General features: G+C 33.9%; 1 protein-coding gene across 1 annotated transcript in view; it reads right to left on the minus strand.

Moving 5' to 3' along the window:
- Positions 1 to 21,601, minus strand: part of KIF6 (kinesin family member 6) — a 138,051-nt gene that overhangs the window by 92,635 nt on the left and 23,815 nt on the right. The window contains exons 7-10 of the mRNA XM_052686505.1: positions 13,970 to 14,176; positions 11,687 to 11,830; positions 11,043 to 11,129; positions 6,664 to 6,767 (exon numbers count right to left, since the gene is read on the minus strand). Of these exons, the coding sequence (XP_052542465.1) occupies positions 6,664 to 6,767; positions 11,043 to 11,129; positions 11,687 to 11,830; positions 13,970 to 14,176 (542 nt within the window). The remainder of the gene's footprint in view (positions 1 to 6,663; positions 6,768 to 11,042; positions 11,130 to 11,686; positions 11,831 to 13,969; positions 14,177 to 21,601) is intronic.

The following is a 21,601-nucleotide window of genomic DNA, read 5'->3' on the forward strand; positions in this document are numbered from 1 at the left end:
GATAATATTGGCTAGAGTAGGTTAATGTTTACATGCCCTCTTAAAACAGAAATTAGGAAAAAGCAGCCCAAAGAAGAGAAATGTTAGAAATCTTTGCTTCTGCTGGAAACAAATACGAAACTAATGAAGCTTTTTTTTTTTTTTTTTAATAATTAGTATTGTTAGTAGGCAGGCTGTTCCATTCTTAGTTAATCTTAATTTTCTAAGGATCTCGGTAACAATTCCTTCTAGGAACAATTTTTCCTTAAAGGAATGCTACATTCTGCCCTAACAGCAGTCCTAACTTACACTACTGGGAACAAGAGTGGGCCAAAACCTAGTGCCAGAACCCTGCTGAATTAGGAAGAATGATTTTCCCTAATTGAAACTCCCTGAAGGAGGAAGAACATGAAACTATCAAACAATGACCCATTTTGGTGGAAAATGGTAAACAAAGTACTTATTCTCAGTGCTCATCAGTTAAAAAAAAAAAAAATGAAACACACACACGCAAAAACAACCACCAAGCAAATACAACAAGCAAAAAGGATTAAGAATTGCCCATTAAAAAAAACTAATTTTCTAAGTCAATGTCAAGGGAACAGTATCAGTATGAACACATACAAAACATCATTTATACATATGTATACACTCACACACACATCATATAACAGTATAAATACATACATCATTTGTGATATTAATTTTAAACTCATTTTGATACTTGTAAATAATAGCACACTATAAATAGAAAGGTATTGCAGTGCTGAAGCAGGTGAGTTTGAATAACAGTACCATGATCTATATGAAAACAAGCCTGATGCAAGGATGAACACTAAGAAAAGCAGTGATAAATAGCTGAAGTAGAAACTTGTTAAACTAACAGTCGTTTCTGTTTACCAACTATGAATCAGTCTTAAAGTCTTTATAATTTCCCTTTTAATAGCCTTCTTCCTAATAATGTAACCAAATACAATACCATAACTCGGAGACAGCATTTACGTTATCAACTTGGTTTCTCCCTTATCATTTTCTGTTCTTCAGGAATTTTTTCGTAATGAAACCTGCTTACAATTTAGGAAACACAAAACAAAAAAAAGTTTTCTATTCTCAACATTTTGTACTCCCTGCAATTCTTTTCTGGTAGCATAGCTCTGGAATGGTAAGATAAGCACTCTGCCACCTCAATTTCACCTTTCCATCAAAAAACAGACTTTCATGTTAAGAAAAAAAAAACAAAACACAATAACAAATTCACTTCCAATTCAGTCTTGCGTTTCCATGAACCAGCATGTAAATTACACACGTACACACAATTAAAATAAATCCGAAAAGCACTCCTAGCCAACTGAGAGTACATTTTCAAGTTTAGAGCTCTCAATAGCACGTAGGATGTGAGGTCTAAAAAATATATATTTGGAAAGACTCATTTTGATCTTTTTTTAATGTGACACGATTCCTTTCTGGGAAAGTTTGCCTTTTAACTTTGATTACCAGCATTGTATATCATATCAAAATTAAGTTCACATAAAGAACTACCAATTATATGTATAAGCTGTGAACTTCATGACAAGCAAAATGGAAAGACTGCTAACACAGCTACTGAAACACTTAAGGCCAACAATTAAAAAGTCTATTCACCTGGACGGACATTTGCAATAACTTTCCTATATAATTAAGCTATGAGATAACCTGAAAAACTTTAAGTGGCATTTTCTATAGAAGCCAGGCTGACTGACCAAATGGAAAATAGGTCTCTGCCATTGCTTCAAAAATACCATTATTGACATAACTAATTGTCAGTAAATTACGAGTCTATCTTCAGAGGTTCCTAGAACACATATCTCACCAAGCCAGGTAGCAAGCCTGAGAACTCTGAGAAGAGTGCCAGTCAAGTAAAAACTGTGGGTAGAAATGGATAGTGGACATGACAGTAATTTCCTAGTAACAGTGTAACTTCAAATGCAGTGGATTAACACTTGGGTGAATTAATGATAACGATAATTAAGCATTGGAACTGGTGCCCTAAGTCATCATATAATTCCCACAGAAGATATTTATATGATAGTTTGTAATATAGCCCTGCAAATTTGTACATAAGTTTGGTTCTGTTAGAGCAGGGAAATAAGAGTAACAAGTTCAAGTGTCTTCTGTTTCTACAGATTTTCAGACATTTTTGACTTCAAATACCTATATAGAGCTCTAAAAACAGAAAAAAATCTACTACAGGACAAGAAAGATGAAGAACCCTTACTGCTTCTAATTGTAATATAATGAAAACGTCTAAAGAGAGTATACTTCAAACTTAATACATCAGTTGTGTATGTATGAGGAATTCAAGCAATGGTAAAGAATTTGCTGTGAGGTTCAGGTTCATCCTGTAAACTCCAAAAGCGTGCTAGGCAAGTCTCTAAATAATGATACTGAATTACACAAACAAGTGCATTTTAACAGATAGTAATTATGGGTTCAACTTAATTTATTGCTTCAAGTGGCAGAATATCCACTTATTTTTAGGTAAGATTCTGAGACTAAAGGCTAGCTTCTGAGTTGCCACTTTTCTCCTGGGAACCATTCTAAGTGGCATAGTCAGTCAGACAGATGGTGAGCTGACCCTTCTATCAAATTTTCTTCCTATTAGCCACAACAAAAAAATCTGTGAAAAAGACAGAGCAAAAGACGACATTTTTGCTACCTCCTTATGTAAGGAGATCCTTTGAAATAAGACAGCTACAATATGACAAACATATGTGAAGAGTTTCCACACAGTCAAAAAACATTAATTCCAAAGATGAAACGCATACTCCTGAAAAGATTTAGATCTGTAAGTCAAGGAGAGTTTTGGAAAGGACTATGACACAGCCAAGACTGACTCATGCAGGAGAAAACATGCCTAAACTAATGCTATGCCTGGAGAGTTTTTGCAGAGAAAAAAACATATCAGGTAGGTGGTACTTAAATACATATATCAAGAAACACTACAACATAATGCATCACCTCCTTTCCTTCCCACTCCATTCCTTCCCTCCTTTTTCTGTCACCTCCTCCCCATAAGAAAACAAACTGTTATCTTTGATAATGACTTTAAATTGTCTTCTGACTGCTTCAAAAGGGTGACCAGTTTGAACAAAGTAGCAAGATTAAACAAAGATAATCACACTGTAATCATCCCAATTAAGTAGCTGTTACAGGAATCTGAACTTCTTTTAATGCAGACACTAAATATCTTGTAGCATAAAAGAAAAAGAATGTCCTCATTCTTTTTATTGTGTGTTTTTTATCGTGGTTTTTTTTTTTTTTTTTTTTTTTTAACATTACTTTAGCAGGATTCTAAATCAGGCATCTAAATTAAATATTGCTGTGAAACATTTTAAACCTAGTCTACAGCTAAGGTAGCTTCTCTTGAATGCAGCATATGACAGTCAGCCTGCTAATTTCTGCTAGCTGTTTGCAAAGCTGTGCTGACAAAAGGCAAGGTAATAGGTTTCTATTTCTTTCACCTTACAACAGAAATTGAACACTGACATCAACAAATAATATAATTTGCCCTGCTTTGTAAATGGAACCATTTGTTGAACAGCTTAAGCACAACTGTTAAAGCTGTATACTGTAGAATAGTGCAATATTGTTAATGCCATGATAGCATACAGATGTCACAATGTTGAAACAGGAAAAGAAGACAGAAAAAAGTAATGAGAAATCCAGGAAATGAGTAGGATGAACATTATATGACTGTTGAAGTAAAAAATAGAAGCATCAGTTATAACATATGTATCTGAAAGAAATAAGGTAAAGTTATTAATAAATAGAAGTGCTAAGCCAGGACTTCCATCCCTGTTACCAGAGAATTCCAGTTGGCAAAGGCTCTGGGAGCGTGGGTGCTCTGGAGCACAGGGCTTTGCTTAGAAATCCTGGCTTTCTGGACACACACTAAATTGCTAGTGAGCTCATTTACAACAACAAAAAATCCCAAATAACTCCAACAAAAAGGACTCTTCCATTTACTTCTGGCATGCTTCTCATGAAAAAATATAAATAAAATGATTTCAATACCATTTCACTCTGTTCTCAACTATAGTGCAGAAGCCTGTGATGATGTAATTTCTTTAATAGTGCAAATTGCTTTGTTTTGTTTTCCCCTTTAAACTAAACTAAATTCATTCTTTAGCTTAAAGAAATACTTAAGAGATCAGACCTTCATAGCTGAGGAAGTAGACTGCGTGACCCAAAGCAAGCATTTTGGAAGCATTTTATGAACTACGTTATGAACCACTTACATAGCAGAGCTGCTATTTTTTATGCTATGCTTTTCAAATAAACAAAATGAGAGCAGCAGAATGAGAGCAGCCTAAGATTTATGAAAATAGAATAGTAAAACCAAAAATATGACAAAATAAAGCACTTACCACTTTACATAGAATTCTGAAGTAAGTATTCTAGACAGCTGCAGTTTTATTCACAAAACTGATCACTCGTGTTGTATTATGATATAGCATTTACAATCAAAGTCAAGAGAATTTAGCATTCACAATTAAAGACAAGAGCATTTGTTTTCCATTTTGTGGTAAACATGTGGATGACATAGTGACACTGTAGTGGTTATGGGGAAAGTGTATTTGACACTTTCCCTCTTCCATTAATTAAAAAAAAAATCCTGAAGACACTTTGCATCAAGTGAGGAAAAAAAGAACCAACTATAGTTTATTCACATAATATCTGAATAATTCTAGCAATCTGAATTGCAGTGAGCAGCCCACTACTTTGAATGCTCTTAAAGTAAGCAAGTGGAACAAAGCTATGTAAGAAAAATATAAAATTCTGTTTAACATAATAGTTATTTCTACCATAATTATTTCCTTCCTGCAATGCACATAGGAAGCAAAAACCTGTTATCACAACCACTGTATTATCATAACCATTGCAAGTATGGGTTCTACATATGTTGTCATGACATTTAGATTCCTTTTGGCGTTTATCTTCTACTAAAAAGCCCCTGAGATAAAAAATGAAGAAGAGAAAGGAAGAAAGAGAAAGACAAAGGAAAAACACTACTCTATTCCTCATTATATCTCTTATTTCCTTTCTATGCCTTGGACATGTCCAGTACTACCTAACCACTGCATCATTAACCAGTAGGAATTGTGTGGACTTCTCTAGTTGGAAGATTATATTGGTAACTGCTTGTGTTGAAAACAGATTTTTTTAAAAAGAAATATTTGTATAATGCTATCCGTCTTCTCACCCTTCACAAGAATACAATTTCATTCCGGAATTAAAACCAATCAAATCAAAATAAGACAATGAAGAATAACAACTTCCAATAAGGCAGAATTCTGCATGTCTCCAGAATCTCCTGGAGAGTACTGACAGTATTCTTCTGGGCCATTTCCAGATGAAATTAAAACCAATCAAGTTTTCAGCTTCTACATCAAACTTAACAATCCCAAATCAGTTACTATTGCTTTATACAAATATATTCGTATCAAATAGATTCATTCCACAGAATCAGTTTTTCGGAACTGGGAATTGAGTATAGCCATTTTGAAATTTTATACCTAGGTGTTGCTCCAAAAGTAATGCCTCCTGTCTTATTATGCTAGCCCCCAACATCAGAGGGGGATGGGGATGGTACAGTAATAGGAGGTTGAACCTTCCCACCAATATTATTACATTTTGTTGCTGTGCAACAGGTGGCAACAGAGGGGCAGTCTGACAAAAATGGTGTCTGACATGGAAGTTAGTATGAAGCAGGTATGAAACTGAATTTCTCCACATGGAAAAATGGCACCTTTTGACATTCATCAATGCTTGGTGAACATTTACGGAGATTAAGCAGTGGATATGAGCACAGTGAGGTAGCGGGTGATGTTTCAGCACCTCCACTGGTGTAGATTTTTGAGTGTAGCATGCAGGCTTTTTTGTTCAGTGGTGAAAATTCATAGGTAATGGTAGTGACTATGATGAAAAAGATTTTGTAGCTGAGAATTTGTTTTATCAAGTCATGGCGTTATTCTCTCTCTCTCTCTGTTGTAGTTCCTATGGAAATAAATAGGAGGCATTATTTTGGAGCGATACGCATAAATATTTTTACATTGCTCACCAAATTCTTATGAGAATTATATGGAGTAAGAATTTGGTGTGCAATGTAAAAATATTTAAGCTTATCACTCGAAAAATAATTATTTACTAAAAAACTGCAAGGTATTACAACACTCATGCATTATCAATAGCATATTCAGTAAAAAAAATTAAATATTTGTCTTTTAAGGCATTGATTATGTTTCTAATAGAAACGCAAGCTTTATCTTGACATATGTCAAAGTAACACTGCAGTAGGACAGTTCTTAACAAGAACACTTCTTTAATTTTTCTTAGATCAGATATCCAACTTTCAGAAAGTTTGTTTTTGTTATTCTACACTATTATACAACACTTTTTTGTCTGGCATCTGGTAGGCATTCCCATTCCTTGCATTTAGTTTATTTCACTTTCTCAGATCTGAAGCTGCACAAGCACAGCCTCACACAGATTTTCATGGCAAACTGTCATTCTAACTTGGCACATAAACTCACCTTAGTACTCACTCTGAGAACTTGAACACTGAGATGAATTTAAACATTTATACCAAAGAAACCGATTAAAACTGTTAACACAAAAGAAAATTAAAACAATGTAAGGCATTACTGAAGTAGCTCTTCTTGCGAAAGCTGTGATGTTCTTTGCATGCCAGTCACCAGTGCCAGCTCATCTTTCAACTCTTGGATCTCCCTTTTCAGCTGAATAATCATCTACAAACAAAGCATAAAACAAGCATCACCTAAAAATGATTAGTTACGTTATGATTTTTATACTAGAAAGTAGATGTTAGGGAATATTTGCTTGAAATAAAGAAGAAAAACAAAGTAATCTCTTTTCTCTTTAAGAACAGCCCAAACACCTTAAATATACCCAAGTACAAGGAAATTTATCCAAGTCATCCAGACTCAGTAAACTCCCTGTGAGAAGATATGGCTGTACAGAAAGAAAAATAATTTGCCGTAAGAGGAAAGTGAGCAAAAAATTTAGTTTTGCCTGCTAGTAATGAAAACAGACTTAAAATGGAACTGATGTCTGTCAGAAAGAGAACTACATACCAAAAATGATGTTCCCCTTCCCTTTAGAAATCAGGAATTCCAAAATAGTATCTTAGCATTTTAATCTTATATGTAATAATCCAATAGTAACTTATTAAAGCATACTTTATCTATACAAAGTATCAATTGCTAACTACTAAAGAATACTATAAATCAACATAATGAGAATGGAATTATGAATAGTAACGATGGTAGAATTGACATGAACTGCAAAAGATCTTTAAATTTGAATAGCTGATTACTGGAGGCTGTACTTTCGGAAAGAAATTCGTATGAAAGTATATTTTGGAAATCATTGCCATTCCAAAGTCAAATTCCACAAAACAGAAACAATATGCAAGCCTAAAATATGAATGAACAAGTTTTTTTGGTTGCTTGGAGACTGATTATTTTAAGAATGCATTACCTTACAATGGCTCAAATGTATCAGAACTCAGTAATTTTTTTAGATGGATATGAGTGCATAGATGGTCAAAAGACTTCTGGACATTGTCCTTGGCAATCAGCTCTACAGAGTCCTGCAAGAGCAGACATTTGGACAAGATCCCTGGGAATATACTACAGGTAGTTAAGGTGGGCAACAAATTCCACAGTGAGCACATAGTCACATAAAATCTAGATATCTATGTTCTCCTGCCTTTTCCAAAAGAGGGGTTGGATTTGTAATCCTCCTGAGTCCACTTTTGCTTTACTTGCTAAATGATCCAGCAGAGCAAAACATACCAAACTTGTGAAATATAGCTCTGCAGGATGTAGTAAATGGTCAGGAGCCTGCATGTGTTCCAACTCAATCAAAGACTTCTGTGACCATGAAAGGACAGTTTTTCATGATTAGCTATTATAAAGCAAAGAAAGAAACAACAGACAGAAAGGAAAGATATGCTCGTTGCCTTCTTTTTTGTCGTTGTTGCTCTCATGCTCTTGGAAAGCAAAGTTAAGCAAACAAACCCTGAACTCATTTTTTCATCAGACATCTCTCTGTCACAGAGATAATGCTGAAATCCATCTATAGTTCTTAATTATGTCCATATATACAGCTTCGGAATGATAAGTGTACCCTTACCTCTCACAGATCTCTCTTATTGTAACACCCTTGGCATACATCATGCAACCCAGCTGACCCAATAGCATATTGTTATCTGCCATAGCATGCTGAATTGACCAATCCTTAGTAAATGTATTTAATACTTAAAAGAAAAAAATTTCACATAATGCAGAAAATTACATTAAATCTAAGTCTTATAAATATGGTCCTTAACAAAAAGCTTTCCTACATCTTCAAACACACCCAACGTATAGAAAGTTAGAAGCATATAAAATACTTCAAAAGACTAAGCAATTGTTAAAAAGAAAATAAAGCATATTTTGTTACACATACTATTTTTTTTTCTTTTTTAATGTGGCAATGCTTTGTGCTTTATCAATGTAAATTACTTCCTCTGTCCTTTCCTGCCCTTTCTAAATCCTTGAGCAAGCTCAAGGAGGAATTTTACCTGTATGATTCTTAGCTTTTTAATACATAAACTGTTCCAGCTTGCCTTATTTCTATAGACCTCAACTATGGAAGGGTTCTATGAATGATTTAAGAGTAGACTTCCTGTTTTACAATTCTATTATGAAATTTGTAAAAACAAAAGCATATTCTGAAAGAAGTACTTAGAAAGTCTTAAATACCAATTAATAATGATACTCGAAAAAAAAACTAAAAAAAAAAATAGAGATGATGCCACAGCTAAATTTTCATAGAATAATCTTGTTACAAACATTTTTTAATGCAGATTTTTAATTTTTGATAGACAAAAAGCAAGATAAAATAGTTGGCATGTAGTTAGAGTGTATAACATGATTATATGAGAAGAGCTGCTAGTTGAATCCTAACTCAAAATGGGGCTAAATATGACACATTGCTCAGGGCCACGTTCATCTGCATGTCAGTTACCTCTAAGGATTGAAATTCCATAGTCTTCTTGGAGAACCTAATTAAATATTTAACCACATATATAGCGAACGTGTTACATAACACCTATTTTTTTCCCCCAAATGTGTAATTAAAATTTAGTTTCAAAATGTATCCATTGCCTGTTAGCCCATCATAGCATATAATTCCAATTCTTGCTTTGTCTTATCTATACTCTCACCTACTAGGGAAACATAGCCAGTAACAAGATTCCTTTATTCTGCGTTGCAGCACAACTTCAGCTCTACTGAGCTCCACTGATGTCAGTTTATTTATACAAGACCTTCTAATTGCTCTTTTCATTTCTTGCTGGTTTTACCTTCAGCTATGCTTTGGCTTTCTTAACTCTATATTTGTTAGGGAACTATGATCATTAAATCTCTGGATTACTTGCACCAGAGTGTATTGCCCTTCATCATGTTTTAGGATGGTCAAAATCCACCATGCCAGATCATACATCATGCTGCTTGCTATGCCAGAGATGTCCCATTTACTTCAACCCTATAATGTGCTAAACATACTCTGAAGGACAGACTGAGTATCCTAATTTCAAAAGTGCTTAACATAGAGCAGCTACAAATACCTTAAAGCATGAGAAAAAAGTTATTTACAGAACCAACTATAAGAACCATCAATCACCTATAGGGTAAGTTTCATAAAGTATGTATTATAATATCAAAGCTATATTAATTGCATCCATTCCAAATACTTCCTAATGAACAAAACCTAAAATATTAGCAAGTGCAATAAAGTTCAAAGATATAAAAAAGTGTTACCAAAATGGTAACACATCCAGACTCAATTGAAATCACTCTTACTGTTTTCCTCATTACAAAAATCTAGTTGTGCTAATGTTGGTATATTGTACTGTCATTACTAAAAAAAAAAAATTGTACTGTATGGGTTACATTTGGAATTGTTTGATCTCAAAGCACCTACTGAAGTAAAAACTTAAATTTAAGTGACTTCACAACATTTTTATCTTCTGGGAAGAACATATTTTCTTCTTCCCAACTACTTTTTTTTTTTTTTTTTTTTTTTAAGTTATTTATAGACAATGACAAATAGAGAAAAGTGAGAAGCAGTTCTATGTTAAGTAAAATTCATTCTATTGATTTTGTAAACAACAAAAAAGTAACAAGGCTACAGTGTTCTTGAGAAAGGTAAAGCAAAGGAGAGAAAAGGGTCTGGAGAATAATTCATTCTTGCTTTCTACGTAATATTTAAGTTTCAAGACCAATTAACAGGAAGAATTTATTTGGAGAAACGCTGACATCAGACCAATTCAATTGGTGTAGCATGGTATTAGAGATACCGAGTCATCTAAACATGAGATACTGAAAAATCAGCTTCTTCCACCAAACTTCCACAGACACTAAGGACAAAGCTAGGTTAGAAGCATAGCTGACACAATGGTATTGTCACAAACTAACCCCTAGAAGAACACCAGTGCTGCTAAAAGTTTGAAACTGCCAAAAACCTCAAATGAGAAAATTCAGGGGCATCTACATTGTACAGCCCTGTGTGTTCATACCTATATTGCTAGCTGTTTTCAAGTTAACTCAAACAAGCAATACTTCTATGACAATTTTAGTGGTTGACTACATGGAAAACACTATTGGGAATATAATTAACACATTTGATTCTTTAATCCAAGCTAATGTGCAAGTAAGTAAAGGAAAAAAATATACGATCACTAAGTGACAAGTAATTTTGGTATATTTTTAAAGAATTCTAGGGACATCTGATCATGTGTGGCCATGATTTAGAAACTACAAATCTAAATGAAGCAATAAAAAGATTACAATGAATATCATCATTCAGAAAGTCTTTAGGGGTTTAATTATAATCAGCTCCGAAAGGAAAACTAAGAATAGTAGTTGTAAAGAAAACAACAAAACCATGTGATTGGTATTAATCATTAAAATTAGAACTAAGCAGCCTCCTTCCCTCTGCCCCTAAACATTTCTCACCAATTTGGGGTCAGTTTCTTCATTAAGAACTGCTTCATTTTTAATAAGAGCAACTCGTTGTGCAAATCTGCAAGTTGATATAGATTCCTAGAAAAAGAAAAATCTCAGTTATCTTAACACCATGCAACTATAGCAGACTGCTGATGATCTTGCTGAACTAAGTTTCTTTTTGTGTGCATGAGTACTCCCATTCAGCACATGGAGTGAAGCTGCAGCCTTAAGTATTGTTCCCTCCTTTGAGATCAGCTAATACTTACATGCCAGAACACACACAAAAAATGTACATCCCTAATGAATAAAAAACAAAAAAACTGACCTCCATTAGCCAGAGGTTACAGTCATGTTTAATCAGCTGTATGATAAAGTTTTCTGAGACTTGCTAGTGTGCTATTGTAAGGATAAATGTAAGAATTTACAAATCTAAAAATTAAACATTAGAAGAACATCACTATAGGTACAAAATGGTACCACAGAATCAAAGTAATTTTGTAGTAACGTAGAAATAATGTTAAACTTTCCTTTTTTAAGGATGAAAATGAAAGTATATATGCTTGAATTTCAAACTGTAATAAAAGTCAAAAGATGAAGATATTTTCTTAACTGAAAACTTTTTTTTTGAAAATATATAGAAATAACAAACAAACCTCTATGTTTCTTTTGTCTAAAGAGAGAGTTGCAATCATTGTGGTCATGCAGTTTCCTCCCAGACTGTCCCTTAGCACTGAGGTCATCATGGAGTTTCGATAGGGAATGTGGGATCTGTTTTTCTCTGCAAGTGCAATTATTACCTGGAACAACAGTAGAAATAGAAAAAGCATTCAAAGAAGTTACAACTATGCATCCAGTTAGCTGAAAAACTCTGATTTTATTGGTATAACTTTCACTTCAGCTTCATTGTGTCTGCATCTTTGTAGGCACTGAACCTAAAAGCCAAATATGGCTAATGTTATTACATCCTAGCTTTACAGTCACTCAGCAGCATGGAAACTGAACGTAACATGCCTAAGATGTAATAACTTACTGAAGATACCTTTTCCCTAGAATAATATTAAAGTAAAATATGAATAGTATTCATGTAGAAACTTCCCTAACATCGGCTGAAGACCACTTTTAAATGACACAATCTTAAAGCACACGGTTCTTAGAGAGATCAGTCCACTGATTTCCAAGAAAGTGCCTTGAAAAATGCGTATGCTATTAAAAGAGTGCACTATTACAGCATACCAGAGAAAAACAACAACAGTGTTTGGCATATACGTCTTGGCCAAAAAGGAAATGATACACCTAACGTTCTCAGCTTTTTACATTATGGGACCTGATCATCATTAAATAAAAAGCTAAATTGTATTTCAACAGACTGTGGGGTAAAAGATTTGAACTGACAGCTGCCCAAGCACTTTACTTAAAAAAAAAAAAAAAAAAAAATCACAACTGTAGTTACATGAGCTGTGCAAGCTATTGTAAGTGGCTAGGAGTTGGTTTTCCTTCAGTAAACATTCTATACCTCCATACATCTTTTTTAAAACAAAAAGAAAAATTGTTGCTTTAGAAAATTTAGTACTAATATTTTTGTTGGCTCCTTTATCTTAGAAGTCTTCAAAAAGTTCAAATTTCTTATTACTATAAATCTTATGCCAGCAGTCCTCAGGGGAGTCGATGATAATATGAAAATTATTATCATGTAAAGGAATCTGAATACAGTTTCCTGGATCCAGGTTTTAAAATCTTGTGTACTACCGCTCATTAGATGAAAAGATACTATCTTACATACTAAGTAATATTCCAAACTAACATATATATTGTATTAACTTACACTAATATAGAGAATATATTAAATAAGTATACTCTCAGATTCTTCTGTACGGAGATTACAATCCAAATTGGTAAAATTCGATAAGAGCCAGAGGGAAGATATCTTATTTCTGCTAATAACAGCAACTATGTTACAAAGAAGTTCAATTTTTGCTGAAGTTCGTGCAGGAAGTCTGAAGCTCAGGAAGAATTTGAGCTTTCTGACACTGTGTTGAAAAGCTACATAACTATCTCTCATGATGCTGAAGCCTCTGTCACATACAAGAGTCACATAACTCAGGAGACGATGGCATTAAGTCCCTCAGGTAAAACCTCACCTAAATCAATTTCACAATCCAGTCAAGAAATCTGTAAAAGAAAGGTGGACAAATATAAAGGATAAGGAAATTATGTTCTTTAACCAAGTGACAGAGACCAGCGTACATTATCCAGAACTGACCTGAATCTTCTAACATCCAGCAAGGTGTGATAACCAAATAATTGGCTTATTCTGACATGATTTAAAAGGACATTCATTATCATTGTATTATAGAAAGATTATTATTTTTGATATTGTTAGGTCTGATCTTAACAGACCTTAATAATATTACTGAACCAGGACTGCAATATGATTATTTAAATCACAGTTTAAGGCAGAGAGTTTCATTTCAAAGAAGTGAAATAAACTAACTTGAGACCTCATTAATCTGCTAAACCTGAAAGTTATCAGATATAGCATCACTTTTTGTGAAATTGCACCTTTAATGAAGCATAACAGCAGAGAGCAGTTACAGTCACTCACATATAGCTTAGCTTCACTGAAAAATTTAGGAAAAACATTAAGCAAAAAATAAGATTTGAGACTTACCATCAGTTATTTTATGTTACGCATGTTATGCTCAAGAGTCCCCGTTCTTGCCTGTATAGCTAATGCAGCCCTGTGTTTTAATTACTAAGATTTAGATAAATGAAAGTTTTATTTCAGATGAGGAATGGTCAACTCAAACACTTTTAAAAACTGCAGCAAATACACAGTCTTGATCAACTGAATTTGGAAACCAATATTAAAAACACACTGAACATTGTTCACTGGAATTGTCATAAAAGAAAACAGCTTCATGCTGTTTGAACTTTACCTGCTCTAAATAATGTAATGATAAGTTGATATATTTGGCTTCTGTCAATAAATGACCTCCAACTCCAGTCTTTGCAACACGCTCTGATCCTGCAAGGTCTACTAAGTGCAACTTAGAATGTCGGATAGTTGGAGATCCAGGTTCCTTGCTAGAGATGTGAATAGTGAAAATGCAGTGAGATCGAGTTGACGCTTGGTTCATTGGGGTCTACAACAAAAGAAAATTGAGAGTATTTAATGCTTATTTAATATATCCATTTCGCTTTTCATATCTTTACAAATCAGGAAATTGTAATATCTAAGCATGAGCTACTTCACCTATAATATCCATGCAAGAAGAAACCAGGAGGATTTACCCACTCACTTTCCAGTCAAGTGCTTGGATAATTTTAGTTGAGACAAACTGTACTGCAAGCAAGCAGTTATTTTTCTGTTCCTTCTGAGATATTCTAATACTGAGGACATCAGCAAAGCAGCTGGCCTCACTATACTAAGGAATGCTACTAATAAAGGACATACAGATCATAGAGCAGTTTAATAATTCCTGATCACCAAATGGTTACCTTTTGCCCTGATATCATTGTGAACGGCTCTTCCCTCCCCTCCTTCTTGTTCTGTTTTCTTATATTCAAACAGGTTTGAATGTTAAATATTCTTTGAAAGCTAACATGCATATTGAACACATCTGGGGAGATACAGAAAACAGTTAAGCTTGTTTGTTAAAACTCCTTTCGATAAAACTGCCAGGATTATGAAAATTCCCTACTATTCATAAATCAGAATTTTCCGTAGTCTTTGTTTTGCTCTTCACATACTTAAACTTTGAGTTGTCCTTGATCACCCTTGCTAGATTTGATTCCAAGCAGGCCTTAGCTTCGCTGGTCACATCTGTGCACACAAACTCCACTTCTATATTCCTCCCAAGCAACCAGCCCCTTTTCCATATTCTATTGGCTTTGCACAAAACCTGGCTCATTACCAGAATTAGTTCATTTTAACCATTTTGCTAGATATCAGCATAGCTAAGAATAGAATTTTCTATAAAACTTTACACCAAAATTTTCATTTTTTCAAAAAAAAAATTAACTTTGCCAACTCATAAGTTTACATGTCATGACTGAATTTTGACAAAAGGTTTAGCTTTGAATATATATATTTATTAAAGAATCACAGAATTATAAGGACTGGAACCTCCAGAGTCCATCGACTTCAACTTTCAGATACGTATTTATATAGTTGCTGGCATACTTCTCTAGTTAGACATATGGAAATTATTGGCCACTTTTTAGACTTGCTTTCTTTAGTTTCCCAATACATTTAGGATGGGGAACAAAACTTAAAGCAACACCCACATATTTGTTTTTATCTTCAAGTGATCAGATGCCATCACACATGCGTCTTCCTTTTAATAATAGCATCTAAAAACTTTTAGTTGTATCTGCTGTTAGAAATATAAAAAAGAATTCTTATTATGCTCATTCTATAAATGGCAAATGGATTTGCAAATTGCATATTTGAATATGTACTGAGATTAAGGATTTGCTACACAAATCATTTTTATTTATAAACTCTTACAAGTATAGCAGCATTGTTATCATGATATAAATATTTAACTTACAAAAAAAAAAGTAGCAAAAATAAATTAATAACTTTATTTTTGGTTAACAACTAAATTAAAAAAAAAAGTCTAAAAAATCCTGATTAAATTCTACAATTTGATCTCTTGTCTGCACGTTATTTCTGTTATACTGGAGCAACTATTTTCCAGTCATATCTAGGGATTCAATATACATTTGCCAACACATTACTTCTTTTCCCCCTACGCTCTGCTTTGATGTGAAGCATGCTAGATGTTCAAATAGCTTGCCAGCAACACGTTGAAGATTTTTTTGTTAATTTGATAAAAACAGCTCTTAACAGAAAAACTGCAAGCTGAACATTCCTAGTAATATGAATAGCTATTACCTTTTGGTTGAATCAACTATAGTTCAATTTTCCAGCACCTATCTCCAGCCCTGGTGCAGCTTGCTGCTCCTCTACAGCACCAGCATAACTGAACTGGTACTGGGAATTGATCCAGTTAAAAAAAAATAAATGCCTGTAAACCACCTGAATCAGCTTCTTGTAGCAATCACAGTGCAGATGTACAAAGCACTTGTAAAAGAATAATTGAAAATGGCAGCACAGAATGTATGAACAAGTAGGTAGTGACCAGGAATAATTTTATTAATGCTGCAAGCTTAAACATCTGTAATAAAATTACAGTCTTAGCTGTATTTCCTAGCAAGGTGAAACTCAGAGCGGAAAAGTTTTGGTCATTTAGTTAATACAGATAAGGAATTTTGGAATAAAAAAGGCAAACCACTGGCTCTACTTCCAGATTTCTAAGGATCATTTCATAATCCTGTATAGCATATTAGAATACAGCTACATGATACGATGCCTTCAGGGACAAAGCCAAACAAACAAACGGGCAGTGAGTGGTGGCATGGAAACAAAAATAAACAGGTTCAGAGAGAGTTACAGGTCCATGAAGTTTGAAAAGCAAGAAAGCTCTCCTAAGAATAGGTAAAATACAGTCTGTACAACAATTCTGATTTATTTATTTTACTATTTGCAGCTCTGCAAAGTTGGATTGGATATTCTATTTTTCCAGCTCTGAAATCTCAGGAAAATTAAAATTTAAGGACAGTCTTCACCACAATCATTGCATGAGTCACACTGCAGTGCAGACAAGCCTAAGCCAGACTAAATATCAGTATGAGTCTAGCTTTGGAAACATAGGAGATGAGGAAAAGCTGCTAAATGTATTCAAGAAACAGATCGTACTTCAGAACAAGCATTCTTCATTTTCACTGTGCAGTAAAAACTCATGTATTTCAATATATACTTTTAGTAATACCTGTTTAACCCCAGCAGAGGGGAAAGAAGTTAAAAAAAAAAAAAGAAAAAAACAGGTCTGAACACCAAATTTCAGAATTCCAAATGTTAGCTCAGTACAACATTTGCACTATTAGGAATTTATTGTCTATGGCAAAATGCAACTTGGTTTTTCATGTTAAAAGTAGGTTGTGCTGGATTGGTCATTAGATACTCCATTGTTTTCTTCTCAATTTTTTCTTTTGAATGTAATATGAATGAAGCTGATTAGGAAGTCACTGCCTGGGATTCTAAACTATTATTTTAATACAGTCCTTCTTCATAGTAGTATCATGCTTTAAACAATACACTGATAGAAATGAACTGTAAAAATGTATATCTCCATTTTGCTGTACTCATATAACAGAACCATAAAGAACCCTCACAGGAAGTGCAAGGCACAAATTTGAACAGACAACAGTTCATTCAGTTTCAGACACGGATGAACCCTGAGCATGTCAATAAAGAGATTGGACTGCATGACCTCAAAAATCTCTTGCATATACTTTCCAGTATCAGAGCAAACACTGTTGCTTTACCACAGTGTAATCTTGAAGGAAACAATATTTTACTGAATACCTGTTTTACTATAAGAGTACATGAAAAGCACAAAGCAACAGAAACGTCAGTGTTTTCAGTCCAAAATTAAGGACATTTTAAAATATTTTTACAGTCATATATGGAATTTTTGACTATCATGATTCAGGTGTTTAGGAAATTTGAAAATAGAAAAAGCCAAACAAAATCTGCTAAACAGTATCTCAGAACTTACTACAAAGTTCCTTCAGTGGCTTTTGGAGATCATTTTGGCTTTGTTAGCAGTATTCCAAACATATGTATATGAAATCATACTCACTCTAATTTGATGAGATGAAGGGAAAAAAAGAAGAGGGGAATGGACTGGCTTTTAGCAGATGGTTACTATTGTGAAAGCTATATATAGAATAACAGATGAGCTGCAGTCACTTTTAAAGAAATATTTTTTTTTCATGAATTCTGTGACATTATAAACCACATAAGCAGACTTCAGATTCTTTGTGACACCCGTGAAAAATACAAAGGAATTAATAGCAGGTCAACTATTGCTGCCCGTTTGTGGCATGGTAAAAAGAGGAATTCAGTAACATATCTTTCAAGGTCACATTTTGATAAAGCAACATTGTTTGGTTTGATGATGGAAAATGTAGACAAGCCAGATTTCCAGGACATGCAGTCTAGTTGACTTTTCAACAAGATCTGGGCAGACCTGGGGCTGCCGAAATTAAATAAAACGTTTTATGCCACATAACTACTATACATTACTATTCATACAGCAGTTACAAGAAAGTGGTTTCTAATTAAATGAAAACCCACTGGGCGACCAAATTGCAAGAAGCATCCAATTTGGATGCTTCTGTCAAGCATTACCATCTCACAGAAGGTCTAGAAATTGTTGCAGCCCAAGTAATCCACCTTTTCAATTGTATCTATCTTACAAGAAATGATGCATTTCCCAATCTTTTGTTTGCTGAAGCTAATATTACAAGTGTTTTTAGTACAAAGCATAGTAAGAAACTGGAGGCTACTGGCCTCATTAGGGTTCTTAATGACTGAGTCTTTAAGAAGGAAAAGCTTCTTAAATTGAAAAAATATATGAAAGACTGAAAACAAGCATTAGACCTACACAAGCTGCTACAGTCTGGAAGAATGTGTTGATTATAGCTGCCAAATACTCCCAGAGAAAATGCAGAAGAGTTCAGGACAGCTGAGACAAAAAGATCTCACAAGCATTAAATGCAGCCATTCAGCCTGTATCACAAACTTAACTCAACTCGGCTGCTTAATTTTGCTTCAGTGGAATCTTTTCTTCTTTGAATCGAACTGTTCAGACATTGAAAAGAATATGATTTTTCTGTATGAGTGAATTAGCAAATAACCAGTGCACAAATGAAGGAAGGTTGATCCCTCTGTTTATGGGAATAGCCCCATTTTCTTGAGAGAATGTCTCAGTGGAAAGGAACAAGTTTTTATTTTTCTCTGTGCTCTTTTCCATTATCAAGTGTTTAACAAGGGCTAGTAGAAAGCACTGAGAGCATCCAATGCAGATACCAAACAGACTTCCTCTGGTCTCTAGATACTACCAGATGGATTACTGAATAAAGGAATTCTGACAGATTTAGTCCTTTTACAGTTCTGATGGCAAGAAAATAGCTGCTGTGTACTACAAGGTTGATAATAAAGCAGCTTAATGCTACTTGTTTTTCTGGTTGAAATTCATCCTTAAAATGTTCTAATGGTTCATAGAAGAGTACAAATTGCAAAGTGAAAGGAGTAGAGACCCTTGTGTTGGAAAGCAATAAGTATATCTGCCTAACCCTTCAGGTTTCTACAGAACCATATTACATGGAAGAGTTTGTAAATTCAAGAATAGGAAGTTCCTGCCTTCATATTTGGTAGATGATTGAGATCTTAGTTCTTCTTTAGTTCCCTTTGGTTGATACAGTTGAAGTGGAGGGGACTTCTGGAAGTATCTAGGTATGCTTGTCACAGTTACAATTGCAAATTCATTGCTATGAAAAATACAAATAAAGTAAATGTTATCTGACTTCCCTGATTTTGAAACTCAATGCTCTATGTCTTACCATTGCATAATCGCAGTAAGTGCAGTTTCCCCTTTAGAGCATGGTAACTGAGGTAGCTTTAAGTAATTATTTCCCAGGGAGAATATTATTTACATTAAACAGTGCCTTTTATCCATATGAATCCTAGAGCATTTTAAGGACTACTCAAAGCAATATATATGACACAGTAATTGCTTTACCGCATACTGAAATGAAAGCACCTGCACTGAAATGGTGATGCCATTTGCCGCTGATGTTGCTATACAACAGGTTTGTAAGAATAGAAATAACTTAGCAACTGACACCAATGAGCAATCTTGGAAAGCAGAACATTCTAATTCATTACAGAATGAAGCTCTAACTTGGATAACACACTTTCTTAGCAAGTGTCACTAAATCTGGTATATTCACATGTTCAAATCCTGTTTTTCATATTTCCTCTAGAAAGCAATGAATTCAAACACTACCAGTGGCTCCCTAAATATACTTCTGAGAACAATAACGGACAGTAAAAATAAAAGAAATGAGTCCAATTCACAGGTCACAAGTCAGTCCCCATAACTATCCTTAAATGTTTTAAAGTTTCCTTTCCTTGAAAAAACATACTTAAACATTGCCAAAAACTAACTGCTTCTCCCATGAGTACTTTAAATGTTTTAAATGATGGAACAAATACTGTGCAGTATACACTGTCTTCCAAATTTAAACAATGGAGTATTATAGTTGCAAAACCATGGAGTAAAAACATTTCCTTCCACAGTAAAATGAAGCGATTCTTCATTAGAGGAAAAACAAACGCTAAACATACCCACAACTGTAGTATTCAAGAGTGTCAATCTCACAAAAAGATTTTAAAGTTTTGAGATTGATATGTGCTCCTGGAAGGCTACTGTCTCTACCTTATTCTGCTGTTTTAAAAGAACTAAGAAATAATTAAATCACAGAGGTTCAGTATGTTACTCCAAAGGATAGTGATAACAAGAGCTTCTGGTTTCAAGATATTAAAAAAGAACATTTAAACAGAAGGCATATTAATAGTATATATACAAGAACAAAATGACTGTGAACATTAATGAAAACTAAATGAGCTATTTAAGATGCCTTTGCTACCAGTCATATATGAAAATTATTTTTTGAAATACCTTGTTTGCTTGTATCTGAGCTATCTAAATCATACAGTTGATTTAAAAATGTAAATATAAATAAATTCATATTTTTCCACTAAATTACTGCTGAGATCCTTATGCTTTCAAACAGTACAAGAGACTATGCTTAGTAGGGATCACACAAATGAAAGAGAAGCCAACACAATAATCAGTTTTTTGGGTTTGTACTCTTCCCATTTCCTCCTGGCAAAATATAAGAGAAACATTTCCTATTTATATTTTTATGTTAAGAAGCATTTATGCATTCAGGTGTTTTTTTTTTTTTATTATTATTATTATTATTTTTTTCATTTCTGTAGCCCATAGCACACATCAAAGCTGGAACAAAGTATTGCTCTCATACTGGGCTATAAAAATCAACTCTGCACTAATTAGAGCAGGTTAATATTCCCCCCCCCCATCTCCATCCCCCCGTCCCCCCCTTACTACCTACATGATTTGTATAGGTAAGAAGTATCCTGTTTTAAGTTTTCTTTTGGGTTCAGTTACTTAATGAATAAATGTAGCCTACAGAATATCTTGAAAATTATTAACACTTCTTGTTATTACAAGGGCAAAAGTACAGCCATAAAGCCTCAAGTAACCATTCTTATTTTTAAAACAGTACCACAACTTTTCAATAAAGGATTACCACAGGTCTAGGCTATTAGTCTGCCATTCTAGAGACTGCAATCCTGCCACATATTTCTTATTCAATCCATGGCAGTTATTTTAGTCCTAAATTCTTCATCATTAAAAAAAAAAAAAAAAAAAGTGATAGATAAAGCAGTTTTGTTTACTTACTTTTCTATTTAAGTTAACTCATCTTATGCCTTTTAAAGCTTACTTCAATAATGTTTTCATTTTTTTTGAGGTCAGGAAGCATTACCACAATTCTATTAAGGCTTAAAAACGTGAATCTCTAGAGAACTTACAGTTGATATCATAAACCTCTATCTTAAATCACAT

This window comes from Tympanuchus pallidicinctus, unplaced genomic scaffold (genome assembly GCF_026119805.1).
Source record: "Tympanuchus pallidicinctus isolate F22 unplaced genomic scaffold, pur_lepc_1.0 scaffold1, whole genome shotgun sequence".
Lineage (NCBI taxonomy): Eukaryota > Metazoa > Chordata > Aves > Galliformes > Phasianidae > Tympanuchus > Tympanuchus pallidicinctus.